The sequence below is a fragment of the Tachypleus tridentatus genome, chromosome 9 (assembly GCF_004210375.1).
Source record: "Tachypleus tridentatus isolate NWPU-2018 chromosome 9, ASM421037v1, whole genome shotgun sequence".
Classification (NCBI taxonomy): Eukaryota; Metazoa; Arthropoda; class Merostomata; order Xiphosura; family Limulidae; genus Tachypleus; species Tachypleus tridentatus.
Genome location: NC_134833.1, coordinates 139,131,926 through 139,147,645, shown reverse-complemented (window position 1 = coordinate 139,147,645; position 15,720 = coordinate 139,131,926). Strand labels below are relative to the sequence as shown.

The following is a 15,720-nucleotide window of genomic DNA, read 5'->3' as shown; positions in this document are numbered from 1 at the left end:
GCAAAAACTATGGTGTGACCAATATACGCTGAAACTTTCAGGTACGGTGGAATATCATGCGTTAAAACCGATAGAATTTCATACAGAAACTTGAGTATGTAAAGGTTTGAAGCATGTTAGATAGCGTTTTAATAAATACCAGAATGTTATCTAGGTTAGAAGTAGTAGTAATCTATTGATGATCGTCGTAAGTCCATTAGATATAAATTTACAAATGATTGTCGTGGTTAGTAGTTTATATTATATTATCATGTAATAATTAATTATTAGCTCATGTATGTGTGTGTGTATGTATATATATATATATATCAAAACACATTTGATCACTCAAATTTCATGAGCATACGGGATGGCCGGGTGGGCTAAGACGTTCGACTCGTAATCCGAGGGTCGCGGGTTCGAATCCCCGTCACACCAAACATGCTCGCCCTTTCAACTGTGGGAGCGTTATAATGTTACGATCAATTCCACTATTCGTTGGTAAAAGAGTAGCCCAAGAGATAGCGGTGGGTGGTGATGAATAGCTCTAGGCTTACACTTCTAAATTAGGGACGGCGAGCGCAGATAGCTCTCGTGTGCTTTGCGCGAAATTAAAAAAACAAACAAACCAATACTCTTCTTTCTACCGGAAGTTTTGAGAACTTTCTATTTTAGTAAATAGGAAGTTTTCTTCATGGAAAGTCTGGTCCAATCGATTGAGGTCTCCTAAATTTAAAACTTAAATCAACTAACCATCTGACAGACTTTGAGAGGGGGTATCCAAGTTTAGCTGACTTCTGTGCAGGATGTAACGAGTGTGTTGTCAGTTAGGTGGACGTATAAGACGTCATTCATCTTTCTTCTCATGTGTACCGCACATGCTGTTGATTTAGTAATACGGTCTTCTCCCTAGTACGGTGGACTATTACAGATGGAATACTGGAAGATATGTTAGGTAGATCAGAGATAAGGATCTCTCTTTATCCACCCTTACACACTACTGTAATACAATGAAGGTTATGTTTTTTGGTTTATTCGCTTAGAAAAGGTGTTACAGAGCTGTTGCTTAAAGTGTTTTAGTTAATCCAATTAAAATTTGTAGGGATAGTTGTTATATTGATTGAGTTATGTAGCGATATGTATTTTTACCAGGAAGCGGAGGTAGTAATTAGGGGCGAAAATCGAAAAGAAGTTACGTTTAAAAGTTGTTATTTTTTTACAAAAGTCTGAGTTTGAAATACATTATTCAACTACAAGAATGTCACTATATGTTTTTAATTAGTATTCGAAAGTTGTTGGTTTTTTTTAGAACAAAGCTACATTTAGCTATTTTAGGTGTCCGCCCCAGGGAAATGAACTCCAAATTTTAGTGTCTAGGTACGTCCCACTCGTGAATATAAATCGAAAAGCGATATCCTATTCTCTACTTTATTACATAAATAAACTGAAATACTGCACGTTATCATGTAAATTTATTTTAAGTGAGGCCTTAGGTAAACAAGGTTAATGAGTGTCACTGAGTGGGAATTATAACCCTTAGCATTTCCTACTATTTTTCGAAGGTAACTTATCTTGTTGACAATGCTACGTAATTCCATTCGGGTGTTAGACGTTATGCCCATAAATGTAATTGTTTTAGTGATAGTATTAATTGTATATGAGGTAAATGTCTTATTAATGTTTTGTGAAAAGTGGTTGCGCATGTCTTGTAGGATTAAATCCTTCTCTCTGGGTATTTCAAGGTGGTGACGTGATCAAGAGAATTCTTTGTGAAGCAATGAAAGGTCACATGACATACTTCAGGCAACCATATGGTCAGCACATTGAGTCGCATATCGTGATTACAGTGATTCATCAAGAAAGGGGTGTATTTTGTTTTGATTTGTTGAGTAATTCTTGCTGTTATCTGATTAACTTCAATATATTGTTATTTCTGCTATTAATGAAAGGCTTAAGTGAAAGGTTGTGAGTAACTATAAAAAGGTGGCGCACGTGTCGTTTGTGTGTGTGTAAATGAGGTTGTGAATTTCCGATGTTGACGGACGTGCTAAAAGCCGTAACTCTAGTCTAAGGTCTGTAGTATAAGACGTTATACTACAGGTAGAGACGTAAACAGTAATTCATTATGTTATTAGCCTAAGGACTCTAATTCTGTTTTGCCAAATTTTGCGCAAAGCAACTCGAGAGTTATCAACTCTTGTCGCCCCTAACTTCGAAGTGATAGAATTTAAAGAAAGCAACTAGTCAACTCTTGAACTACTCTTTACCAACGAACAGTGGGATTGACTGCACATTATAAAGCCCAGATGGCTGAAAACGCAAGCATGTTTAGTGGTGGGATTCGAATTCGTGACCTAAAGGTTTTGAGGCGAGTGGCCTAACTATCTGGTCATGGCATTTAAATGGTAAACTGCAACAACATTACAAAACAAAACGTAGGTTTAAAAGTTGCAACTTCTACTTAATATCAATGCATATTTTTTCATATCAGATACGTTGAATAAAATTGAAACCTAGATCTTGGGCCGTTAAATTTTTCTTCGAGCTCCGCTTCTAAAGCTTGAAAAATACATAATAATATTATAAAGTAAACATTGTATTTTGTGTATATAATAGTTCGTTCATAACTCTACTATGGATATTTATTTATGAGATAGTTTTAAGAAAAATCGAAAACTTTCTCTTGTTTATAAACAAGGCATAACGTGAAATAAAATCAACAAAATAAAATGTGTGAACTTGTTTTGAAGGTGCATTGAAAAGAAGATTCTAGGGTTACATTAATTATGAGTCATAACGTTTTGGAAAAAAATGATGTTTGTGTATAATACTATAACGCCTTCATCTAAAAACCTTAGCTTGTTGTTACTTCCCTTGTTTGTTTTAACAAATTCATCTAATTATCGTTAATAATATGTTTAGTAATTAGCAAAATATCTAAAAAGAAAGATTTGAGCTTTTAATTAATTTTTCTTTAGTTATGAGCTTTGTAGTATACACCTTTGCTACTTTATCAATAAATTGTAGTATACACCTTTGCTACTTTATCAATAAATTGTAGTATACACCTTTGCTACTTTATCAATAAATTGTAGTATACACCTTTGTTACTTTATCAATAAATTGTAGTATACACCTTTGCTACTTTATCAATAAATTGTGGTATACACCTTTGCTACTTTATCAATAAATTGTGGTATACACCTTTGCTACTTCATCAATAAATTGTGGTATACACCTTTGTTACTTTATCAATAAATTGTAGTATACACCTTTGCTACTTTATCAATAAATTGTAGTATACACCTTTGCTACTTTATCAATAAATTGTAGTATACACCTTTGCTACTTTATCAATAAATTGTAGTATACACCTTTGCTACTTTATCAATAAATTGTAGTATACACCTTTGCTACTTTATCAATAAATTGTAGTATACACCTTTGTTACTTTATTAATAAATTGTAGTATACACCTTTGTTACTTTATTAATAAATTAGAACCTTTGTAAATGCGGTGTTTGTCAGCACAGATAGCCCTTTTATACTTACTAACAAAAGCAGAAATGTCGCTCTTTAAACAGCTCCTGGTGACACAGCGATATGTTTGCAAGCTTAAAACACTAGAAACCTGGTTTCGATACCCATGGTTGGCAAAGCACAGATAGTATGTTGTGCAGATTTGTGCCTAACTATAAACAAACAAAAATAACCTTTCATTAAACTCGTCATTTGTGCAAGAGATAGATGTGACGTTGGTTTCTGTTTAACTGTTTACAGGCGCAATTTCACTATAGTAAGATCGATATTTTTTTTTTTTTGTCTTGTTACATTTACTATCACAATTTTTCAAAATAGAGTAGTGGTAATTTTGCTGTATATAAAAACAAAATAAACGAATAATAGCTTTTTTCTTTTTTTTCTATGCTATCTAATATACTGCTAACACTACTTAGCAAAACTAATGCTGCGTGTCTGATATACATTAACTGGAATGCATCCGCCCGTTTATAATGAGATTCTACAAACAAGGTTTTCATGAAAGGATACTGAATGTATGCCGACTGAACGTAGTAGGTCTGAGAATAATTAGACTGAATACAAAATATAAAACAATCTTTATGTACATAAATACTAACCACAGTGTATGTGTGTGTTTCGGTAAACAATTCGACAATCGTGTCCACTACATACGTACATTGGAATTTACGTTTCATTCTCTCGGGGTGAATTCCCGAAGAACTAAACAGTGGAGAACAGTTGGATTGTGCTACCACGTGATCAGTCACTCACAGTCGTAATGTTCATCGACAGAGACATGTAGATATCACCCAGTCGGCCAGTGGAGGGATGCTTCTACAGTTTGACTGACATGAAAGTAGGTAGAGACAAATTTAAAACTACCAGGCAACATTACTTTTGGGAAAACTTAATGATTTTTTTGGACCACCTGTTTTATTCCAAACTGATACTTCCTCAGAAATAATAATAAATTCAAAATAAATATACATTCCACTGGAAGGAAAAATCTCAGGTATAATTTTATACCACATGTGTAAAAAATTCTCTCAAATGTTAAGTTAACCTAATATGTTTAATGGCTTTAATGGTTACTAGAAATTGCCTGTAAGTTATATGAAATTTATTGTGTGTGATGTCCTGGCACAGTGAATCAATGACGGTACGTGAGATATACTGCTAAAATTATGTGTCTTATAAATAAAGATACATTTCATTTTGTCTTTTAGCAGTAACAGCAATGGTTAAAATAAATATATACTTGTATATATAAACAAGTTTCTTTTTTACTACAGTGTACATAGTACATTTAGTAATAAATAGAACACACAGTTTCATTCATTAGATATATTTCCCTTTATATGTAGTTCCTGGTTCCTGTTTGTTTTTACAAGCATTTTAAATTCTTCTCTACTTGTAGGTTCATTTCACTCATTCTTTGTATGTGTTGCTTGTTTCTTGACGTTTTAAATGAAATAACACTTTTCTTAAAACTGTTGATGTGACATTTAAGTATTAACATTCTAAATACACTTAAGGTTATGTTGGATCCACCACTAGGTGGTTACCAGTTTGTATAAAATAACATACAAATTAAAAATGCACATCATTTTCAGGCAACAAGAAATATGATATGAATAAGTGTAACAGATCTATATGTATAGTGAAAGTGTTAATCCGTAGGCTTAACTCGATAACGTATAAGAAAAAGAGACTCATTTACTTATTATTAACTTTCCAAGTGTTAGCCGTAATTTCCAAAACTTATTCTGCATTATTAGCTTAGTATATGACTTAGGACTAACCTCAATTTTCAAGACTGGCTAAAATATTACAAGAGCTACTGCAGACCGTTGAATTAATACATTATAATTGTTGTGGGTCAGGCGTATTGAAGTGCATTATTTATTTCGTGCTTGTTGGCCTTTAATCAGTCGTAATTATAATAGTATTTGGTAACTATTATGCTTTCAGATTTATTCTGTTTTCGATAAACATTTGGCGACATGATGTCTTTCGATCATTCATGCTTCAAAATAATTTTATTGAATGTGGTTATTTTGTCGTGTAACATTTATCTTATTTGCAGGTTATTTTGTCGTGTAACATTTATAAATTATCTTATTTGCAGGTAATTTTGTCTTATAACAGTTTAGTACCCCCCCCCCACATCTTTAGTCTACGAATTTACAAAGCTGCAATCAGGACTTCGATTTCCCTTGATGGGCACAGCAGGTGGCCAGATGTAGTCTTGTTTTGAAAACGCATGTACTCATAACACTTGTTAACTACCCTATTCTCAGGCTGTTCTATTATTAATTTCCAACATGTAAGGTTTATGAAGCAGGATTTGTATGGATTTGTATCTTCTGTGGGATTATATCACCAGAAGATTAATAATAACTTGTAACAATTCTTTCTTTGCTGGTATTTTCCAGAAAGACAAATCTCGAATAACACACTTCCGAAATTTCTATAGGTAAAGTTTGTTAACATTCACCTCCAGACCTTAACCTGATTTCCAGTAAACGAGAATTGCAAAGTCATTTCAGCATAATGCTACGTTAGTTACCATCAACAGTGAAATCAATCATCTATTGTCTAGATTTTATCCGATAATCTTATTTATATTTCCTGTATATTTAATAATACTGTAAACATGCAAGTACAACTCAATAGATAGAACAAACAATTATCACAATACTTCAGCTCAGCATCTTACTGACCAATATGGAAAGTGAAGGATATAACACCTTTCTTGTATTTGAGTCTATTAACCAAGCAACTGCTCTAACTTCTTTATAAACGATTAGTCATCACAAGTCGTTCTGTAAAGATCTTACTGGTAATCTCCACTCGACAGCTTGGAAAATAGGAAAAACACCAATTTCTTTCAGTGGTTGAAGTTTTAAACAACAGACCATCGTAACTATCAGTCAAAAGGTTTATCTCTTCTATAACAATTAGAAAAAATGTCCAATATCTCAGGTCAGTTTCGTAAGGTTTGTATTCTTCCCAGTCAGTTTCTTCATGTATCAAAAACTGAACAAATAAGCATTTGCAGTCTACACTGGCCGTTCAGCCAAACTGTCATGTTGAGGATGATATTGTAAAGAGTGCATTGCAAATATACTCAATACCTGACATACGACTGACCACTGAGGTGCAAGTTGGAATACTGATCTGTGTTAGTCTTTCCAATTGGGATAAATCATGCCTCCATTTTTCAGACAGAATGAGCTGACGAATGGATAAACTTTGGCTCATTTTCCAGACTTATGGAGACGATTAGCAATATTTAAGTTGATTCTTTCTATACGTTGTTGTAAAGCCTTCAGTTCTCTACAAGGGATTTCCCTGATTTGTTAGGTTAGTTTCTCTTGGTATTATATAGCATACACCATATTTCAATATATTTATATGAATGTAAACAGGAGGACCACTTCCACACATTTCAATTGTGTATCACTCCATTTGCCTTTTTATGTCAGTCGTTCTTCCTTTTCTACATTCAAAGTAATGTCCCAGTGAAACTTAACAGATGACAGAGTTCTTATTCTCGTGTAAGGCCAGTTCTTGACTATTGTGATCTTTCTAAGATCATTAATCAAGAAACTCCATTTCTATGTGCATGAGTGCACAATTTCCTGAATTCAGTTTAAAGCATGCATTTTATTATGTGCTGAAATTACATTATCAGACTCTTAGTTTACCCTGAAACGTGTGACAGCAGTATGTCAATACCAGGGAAGACGCACCTTTTTTCTAATTGTTTAGTTTCATCAGCCTCTCAAAACTGGCAGATGTTTCACACTGAATGGTGTGATAACTAATATAGTGTTTCCCATTTGCTGAAATTACACTCTCTAGGCAAATCACTGGGTTCACGTATCTATACTGTGGTTAATAAGCTGTGTTTTATTAACATGAAAAAGTGGATACAATACTGTATCATTTCCGCCTCCATCATCCTGCTGGCTGTCGCCCCTGCTTGAAGCTGAATTATTAAATAACCATCATTATATCGCATCATCAAGCACACAATACCATCACTAGTACAATAACTGTTTGATAAAATGCAGCTTGCTTTTTAGATAGAATAAAAAAGTGTAGTGTGCATTAGTTTTATCGCTATAGTAGGCAGCAACAGCAATCCAAAACTGCACTTGTAGTATACAATGAAGGGTTTTACACATTTTACTGCACCAATTATTTATTCCATTGTAGAGTTTTCTGCGTGCACAGAAATTATATTACCCGAATAATGTAGAAGCATTCGTTATCATGCCAAAAAAATGTAAACACAAAATTAACGTCACAAAATATGTATCCGTGTAAACATAAATAATAATGTACATATTTTGTATACAGTAACATTTTTACAGCATCTTATTATATCATGATGTTTTCCAGCAAGCTATTCAATTACTATATTATTCAATTTTATTATTAATCAAATTTAGTGCAATAATTCATTGGTTCACTGTGATTCTTTAAAATAAACTCGTTCACTGTGTTAGAAAATGTTTTGTTTTGAGAACATAATTATTTGCTGGAAGGAAAAAGCACCATCAGTCACAAACGTTCGTTCTTGATTCAAAATACGGTATCTCTAAGTCCTTGCTACGCCCTCTGATCACGTCTTCATCTCCTTTGTAGCTTGTTACTCAATGTTACGAAGTCTCCATGTTGGGCATAATTTATACATCTAACAAGAGCACAGTTGGATAGAAACAGAAACACAATAAAAATAAATTATATTGAAAAATAAACCATTGACTTAAGCACTAAAAATATAATTTAATAACTTGGTCCACTGTTTTACGGTACACTGACTTCCAAGAGAAAAGTCTTAAGTATCCGCAATACACAATAAATTCTAATACAGATTAAGTAGCTAATAAATGGAACTTGCACAGCAAAGAAATGAAAATCAAATACAAGTGTACAAATATTTCAAAATCCTTATTCATGCAACACACACCTCATTGCTCATGTCTTCATGTAAACTGGTCAGCTTCTATCTTACCTAAAGAAAGACATTGAATTGTTGGATAAGGGTCATAGAAAGGTTACTAAAATAGTCCCTGGGCTGGAGGGTCTGATATACGAGGAGAATATGAAATATGTTAAATTGCAAAAAAAAAAAAAAAGAGTTAAGGGAACTGATTGAAGATTCTAGAAGAAATTGATAGTAGTGACGTATCACCTTTTTTTTCATACTTAACAGTGAGAATAGTAGAACTAGAGGACATAAGTATAAATTTTGGAAGGGTAGAAATTACCTTCAGCTAAGACTGTTTTATTTTTCTAAAAGGGTGTTTGGCCTTTCGAATAGATTGCTTTCTTACACTATGGAGAAAGTGAATTTAACTGAGTTTAAGAGAAAAATTGATAAACAAATAAAAGAAAGAGACTGACGTTGAGCTGTTTATTTATTTATTAATAATTTTAATTTAGTTTAGGAGATAGAACAGCAAAAATTGATCAGTAAGTCCCACGTTGTTCTAAAATACTGCGTTAAGTCCGAATGCAAGAATACCGTGCGATATCCCACGATGCAAAGTTGCCTAAGTCAAAGATTGTTCGTACATTATATTCTATAGAAGAATGCTTTTTCCAACCCCAAATTAATTATAGTATTTTCTTTCAGCCTACTCTTTTTGTTGAGTAAACACTGTTCTTTCGGTGTTTAAAAATGCTTTTCAAAATCGTTACAGGTACCCCCCTCATAACCTTATTGCTTATTCTGTAATCACTTCACAGTAATTTAAGCATTATTGTAATTTTTACGTGTCTGTTCCATATATAAAAAACATAATAACTAGACTTTCCCCTTCAAAGTAAGGGATGCTGCAAATTTGCACAATGGGTAGAAGAGAGTATTTGAAAACAAATGAAGGTTGAAAGTTAGTTTTACCATTTCATTTACATCTACAACTATTTTAACAAATTTTATATGTAGTAGTAACAGTAAACTTTGTTTTTCATTAATTATGTGTAGTTATATTTGTCAACTTCGTATAAACTGACTTCAGAGTCCGAGGTTTATTCCAGGACAACGTGAAAATAATTTAGATATATTGTCTAGGTAAAAAGACTGAATAGTAGTACTTGAATGTATGCTATGTAATAGTTTATCCATTTCAACCAGTATTTGTAGCTTAGTAACATTTTTACACAGATCTCGAGTATAAATTCCAGAATAAATACTTGTATGTTTACTCCGTATAGCATTCCAAATGATTGAGGATCAAAGTATTCGATAAAAACGTATTCCCAAAACGGCTGGTATAGATATTAGAACTTTAATTAGAATAAAGTGCAGAACAACGTTTCGACCTTCCTAGGTCATCTTTAAGTTGTGGTCATCATGAAAGGTATTCGACAGTTTTAATAAAATTGCTCTAATAGTATTTCAAGAATTAAGTAAGTGAACAAACTGGTTCTTACATTTTAAGACATTATTGTTACAGAAAAAGGCAGTGGCTGTGAGTATTTACCGACTTTCAATAAACAGGAGATTATTCGATAAACAAATTTAGAAAACTGATGTGGCCGTGATTCTTGGTTTTGTCTGTAGTATAATATCCGATCGTTACGTTGTGTTCTTTTAAAATTTGCTTACTAGGAAGGAGGAAAGTATCTCCTATAAAACTATTAATTACAGTTTGTTTGTTTGTTATTAAGCAAAACGCTAAAGAATGGGTCGTCTGTGCTTTACCGATTGCGAATATCGAAAACCTAACTGTTAGTGTTATAAGCCTCTCAAACTTACCGCTAAGCTATTGAGGGACATTAATTACAATATTCATTGCAATTGTCAATTTCTCTGGTCAAAATATTACAGAAAGTCTAGAGAAATTATGATAGGAGTTTGTTTGTTTTTAATGTCGCGCAAAGCTACACAAGGGCTATCTACGCTAGCCGTCCGTAATTTAGCAGTGTAAGACTAGAGTGAAGGCAGCTAGTCATCACCACCCGCCGCCAACTCTTGGGGTACTCTTTTACCAACGAATAGTGGGATTGACCGTAACATTATAACGTCCTCACACTGAAAGGGCGAGAACGTTTAGTGCGATGGGAATTCGACTCGCGACCCTCAGATTGCAAGTCGAGCGCCTTAACCACCTGGCCATGCCGGGTCATGATAGGAGCTCTCCTGAAAATTGATTTTTTTCTTTTTAGTGGTTATCACACACGCACGAGTTTAAGAACTATTCTTCATATTTATCATACTTAAAGCCTTTTTCCATATTTTCATACATCAGCCGTATTGTAATACGTACATCATGTGTGCAGCGAGTGTAGGATGCGTTTCTTGTTGCAAGTTTATCTAAGGAAGTAGTTGGAAAATAACGAAAGCGATTGTTTCACTAATTGAACGTTTTTGATATGTTTCTGATTTTCTTCCCTCTTCATCAAAATTTTGCTGTAATAATACTTCAAAATTCTTTCGAAGTTTGTACAACTTGTCTACCGAAATATCGTATTAAGCATTTCTAGATCAGTCTGTTCAGAGGCTCGGCATGGCCAGGTGATTAAGGCACTCGACTCGTAATTCGAGGATCGCAGGCTCGAATCCCCATCAGACCCAAAATGCTCGCCCTTTCAGCCGTGGGGCGTACAACGTGACGGTCAATCCCACTATTCGTTGGTAAAAAAATAGCCCAAGAGTTTGCGGTGGTGGTGATGACCAGCTGCCTTCCCTCTAGTCTTACACTGCTAAATTAGGGATGGCTAGCGCAGATAGCCCTCATGTAGCTTTGCGCGAAATTCAAAACAAACCAAACCAAACCTAACTGTTAAGTTAGACCCAACACAATTTTATGTCAAAGTCATTAAACGAGTGTTGTATTTAAAGCCTCCCTATGAATTTCACAATTATTCTGCTATACTTCAAGGCTACCCACACACTTCTCTAATTCCAGGTGTCTCTAAGACTGATTTATTTGAAAATATTGCAAATACTGTGTTATTTCAAAACCAATCTAAGACAATAATATGTCGAATTCACCCTGAGCCTAATATATTTCAAGATCACCCCTAACACTGTTATAGTTCCAGGTCTCTCTAAGACTGATGGTTTAAGATAGCCTTAATACTACTGAATTCTCTGTAAGTGGTCCCACTTAAAACTGATGTATTTCAGTGCCAGCTCAGGTTGTTCCAAGAACCTAAAATCTTAAGATCTCTTGAAATTCAATTCATATTGGCTTAAGGCAATTATATTTTTAAGCCACTTTATGATCGAACATTTTCAAGCTTATACTAAAGCCGTTGTATTAATAGAAAATTGTATAGATATTTTTAAATCACAACAGTTATGTTAGTCATATTTATTATTCCAAATAAATCGAAGAGACACATTTCGTTCGGTTGTAATCAGATTATATGGCACGTTTTACAAAACTTACCTACAAATTAAGGTGTTGAGTTACATAGCTAAAAGAGCGTGATGTTTAATAGCAATACGTGAATTGTATTACATTACAATAAGATTTTTAATTACTTAAATCACATCATTAGTCATTGACCAATTTTTTAGAGAAACTGACAAGTTAATTTTCACACTTTTGTCCTATTTTTTCTCAATTTTGTTTTAGGACTAAAATGTAGCTCTTGGCACTTGTCCAACCAACCTTAATTATTGTGCTGGTTGAAACAATATGCTAGTTACTTATTCTTGACATTAAGGAGTTTGAATATTATCTCTTATTAGTTCGCAAAGTCCTTGGGAATCTTTTAACGAGCTAGAATATTTCCTTTTTCAGGATATCTTGACCACACGGGGAAATTTCAAAGAAAAATGGATGAATATTTCTTTCTAACGGATCCAGAAGACTTAATCTGGTCGCACTTCCCACACAGTGAAATGGAAAATAACTATAGCAGGTAACCAGTCTATCTTCTGTGTAATCCCAACATCATATTTAGTTCTAATAGCACCACAATAAGGTGGAAAATAACTATAGCAGGTAGCCAGTCTATCTTCTGTGTAATCCCAACATCATATTTAGTTCTAATAACACCACAATAAGGTGGAAAATAACTACAGCAAGTAGCCAGTCTATCTTCTGTGTAATCCCAACATCATATTTAGTTCCAATAGCACCACAATAAGGTGGAAAATAACTACAGCAAGTAGCCAGTCTATCTTCTGTGTAATCCCAACATCATATTTAGTTCTAATAACACCACAATAAGGTGGAAAATAACTACAGCAAGTAGCCAGTCTATCTTCTGTGTAATCCCAACATCATATTTAGTTCTAATAACACCACAATAAGGTGGAAAATAACTACAGCAAGTAGCCAGTCTATCTTCTGTGTAATCCCAACATCATATTTAGTTCCAATAGCACCACAATAAGGTGGAAAATAACTACAGCAAGTAGCCAGTCTATCTTCTGTGTAATCCCAACATCATATTTAGTTCTAATAACACCACAATAAGGTGGAAAATAACTACAGCAAGTAGCCAGTCTATCTTCTGTGTAATCCCAACATCATATTTAGTTCTAATAACACCACAATAAGGTGGAAAATAACTACAGCAAGTAGCCAGTCTATCTTCTGTGTAATCCCAACATCATATTTAGTTCCAATAGCACCACAATAAGGTGGAAAATAACTACAGCAAGTAGCCAGTCTATCTTCTCTGTAATTCCATCATCAGTTTTAGTTCTAGCACTGCTGTCTTGATTTTAAAATTAAAACATATGTTAGGTAACAACGGCTTAATTAAAACATGAGAACATTTCCTCTATGACATCACCTACTGGGCTTAATGTAAACAAAAAATGTCCATAAACAACCCAAACATGAAAGTATTAACTGGTTTCTTAAAGCATAATTTTTTTTCTAAATTTCGCGCAAAACTAAACGAGGGCTATTTGCGCTAGCCGTATCTAATTTAGATGTTTAAGACTAGAGAAAAGGCAGCTAGTCATCACCACCCACCGCAAACTCTTGGGTTACTCTTTTACCAACGAATAGTGGGATTGACCGTCACATAATAACGTCCCCACAGCTGAAAGAGCGAGCATGTTTGGAATTCGAACCCGCGACCCTCAAACATAAAAATATTTACTGCGTGAAAGCACGTGTCCGTTTACTTCAAGCATAGAAATGTTTTACTGATAAACCTAGACATGGAAATATTTTTATCCTTATTGATATCATTCATTTAGTTACCGCATTATCAAACATTTATCTTGTTACTATTAATAAAAAAAATATTAACTGTTTTCTTGAAAACTGAAACATTTACTGAATTTTCTCAAATATGAGATGTATAATAACTCCATAGGTTAAAAACTGTCTTTAGATTTCTTCTAACATGTATTCCTACGCAACATACATTGGTGTTTCTTACGTGTAAAAGTATGCATATCTATTTTGCGATCATTTTGAAAACATTTGCTTTGATTCATATGTTTAACACTTAAAAAACTCGATTAATAGTTGTATACAACTTTTAAAATGTTAAAAATAAATTCGAATTTATATTTTTCAGATGGCAACTGTTAGACAAGCCTATTACTCTGGAACAATTTAATACTTTGCCTAAGGTGACGCCATTTTTCTTACAGTACAATTTGAAAATACGATCCTGTGTGCAAAACCCAATATTTTGCAAAGTGCAAACCGAGATCAAGCTCGGAGCTCATGAACCTGTTCGGTACAAGTTTAAAATGTATCCTGCGGAAGATCTGGAGAACTCTTCGTTCAACAAATACGTTTTCTGTCAACTCAAAGAAGACCGCTTGGTGGGCTCATTCATCATCATTCCGCCTATAGAGGGCAGATACCACCTCAAGATATACGCTAAGCCAGAAAAAGATGCAGTTGAAGATGCTAGCCTTCATGCTGTCGTGATATTTCTTATAGAGTGTGTGCGAGCAAAAAAGTTCATTCAACCCTATCCCTTAAACGACGTTCCTTGGGGCCCTACACAGACTTTCTTTAATTTTAACATGAAATTAGTCAACCAACCAGGACCAATCATCGTAACGTGGGGCGGTCGACGGAAGTTGACGCTAGAACTGGACACGCCAATGCTCATAACACCCCAAATGTTCGATGCGAATGGTATGGAACTAGACTTGAAGGGAGTTCTCGTCCAAGAGGATCATGACAATCGAATTACGTTCACTGTTCTGCCATACCGCGTTGGTCTGTACAAGTTAATCATCTTTGGAATACCTAAACCTAAACAGAAGGGAAAATGGAAACTCCCTCTCTTGGCTTCGTTCCTCGTGGATTGCAAACTAACAAAAGAAAAACGAATCTTCAATACAAGCTAAAGGAATGTGGTCACCAACCCCTAAGTGTGAGAAAAAAATGAGAGCGAAATGTATGTGTTCGTTAAAGAACGGTAGATAAGGATTATAAGCATAATATGTGATACACATTTCAAGAAAAGGCTTCCAAAGAAGAGGCACAGTGCTTCTATTCCTAGCTGAAAGTCCAAATGAAGAAATCATACTGGTTATGTATTTAAAACCTTACATCATTCAAATTTACAGCTGAGCTGTGAATAAAAAGCTTTTGTCATTCATTACTGATAAGTGTGAAACAATGTTGTATTTTAGCTAACTTTTAACACTTTAATGTCTACGATGAATTATTCTACATTTTCATGTTTCTTTATTGAGTTTACACATAACCGAATATTAGGGTTCAGAGTTACTCATATAATACATACATAACTGAAACAACAAAACGTTTTTTAGTTTTGATTGTTTGTTGGTTTGTTTGTGTGTGTTTGTTGTTGTTTTTTTTGTGCCACGTCTCAAACTCGTTACCCGCAGACCTTGCAGGTAACTTTATCATTGTCAATCACTGTTTACCATGACTACATCAATATAATGAAAAGTTAAACAGGGTCAATGTACCATAAATAATGTCATCATTACCATACCATCAACTGTTTACCATACCTTCAACATGTTTCACCATTTTCACTGTTTAGTGAAAAAGTTTCCATTACTCTTTGCACAGTAATAACATGTTACTAATACCCAGAATAATAATGTTTTTGTATACGTGAAGTGATGACCTTTTGAATGCGTATCCTCAACTCAACTTTAAATATTTAATTACAAAATATAAGTCTCTTCGAACTTCAACAATTCAATAACTGTCTCGCAAGTTCGACAGTTCAATAATTCTGTCCCTCGTAACTTCAACAGTTTGATAACTATCTTTTATCTTCAAC

General features: G+C 34.0%; 1 protein-coding gene across 1 annotated transcript in view; it reads left to right on the top strand.

The window, feature by feature from the left end:
• The window catches only part of LOC143226506 (kyphoscoliosis peptidase-like), a 49,573-nt gene extending 34,451 nt beyond the window's left edge, over positions 1 to 15,122 (top strand). The window contains exons 6-7 of the mRNA XM_076457533.1: positions 12,273 to 12,393; positions 14,017 to 15,122. Of these exons, the coding sequence (XP_076313648.1) occupies positions 12,273 to 12,393; positions 14,017 to 14,806 (911 nt within the window). The 3' untranslated portion in view covers positions 14,807 to 15,122. The remainder of the gene's footprint in view (positions 1 to 12,272; positions 12,394 to 14,016) is intronic.
• Positions 15,123 to 15,720: the final 598 nt, after the last annotated feature.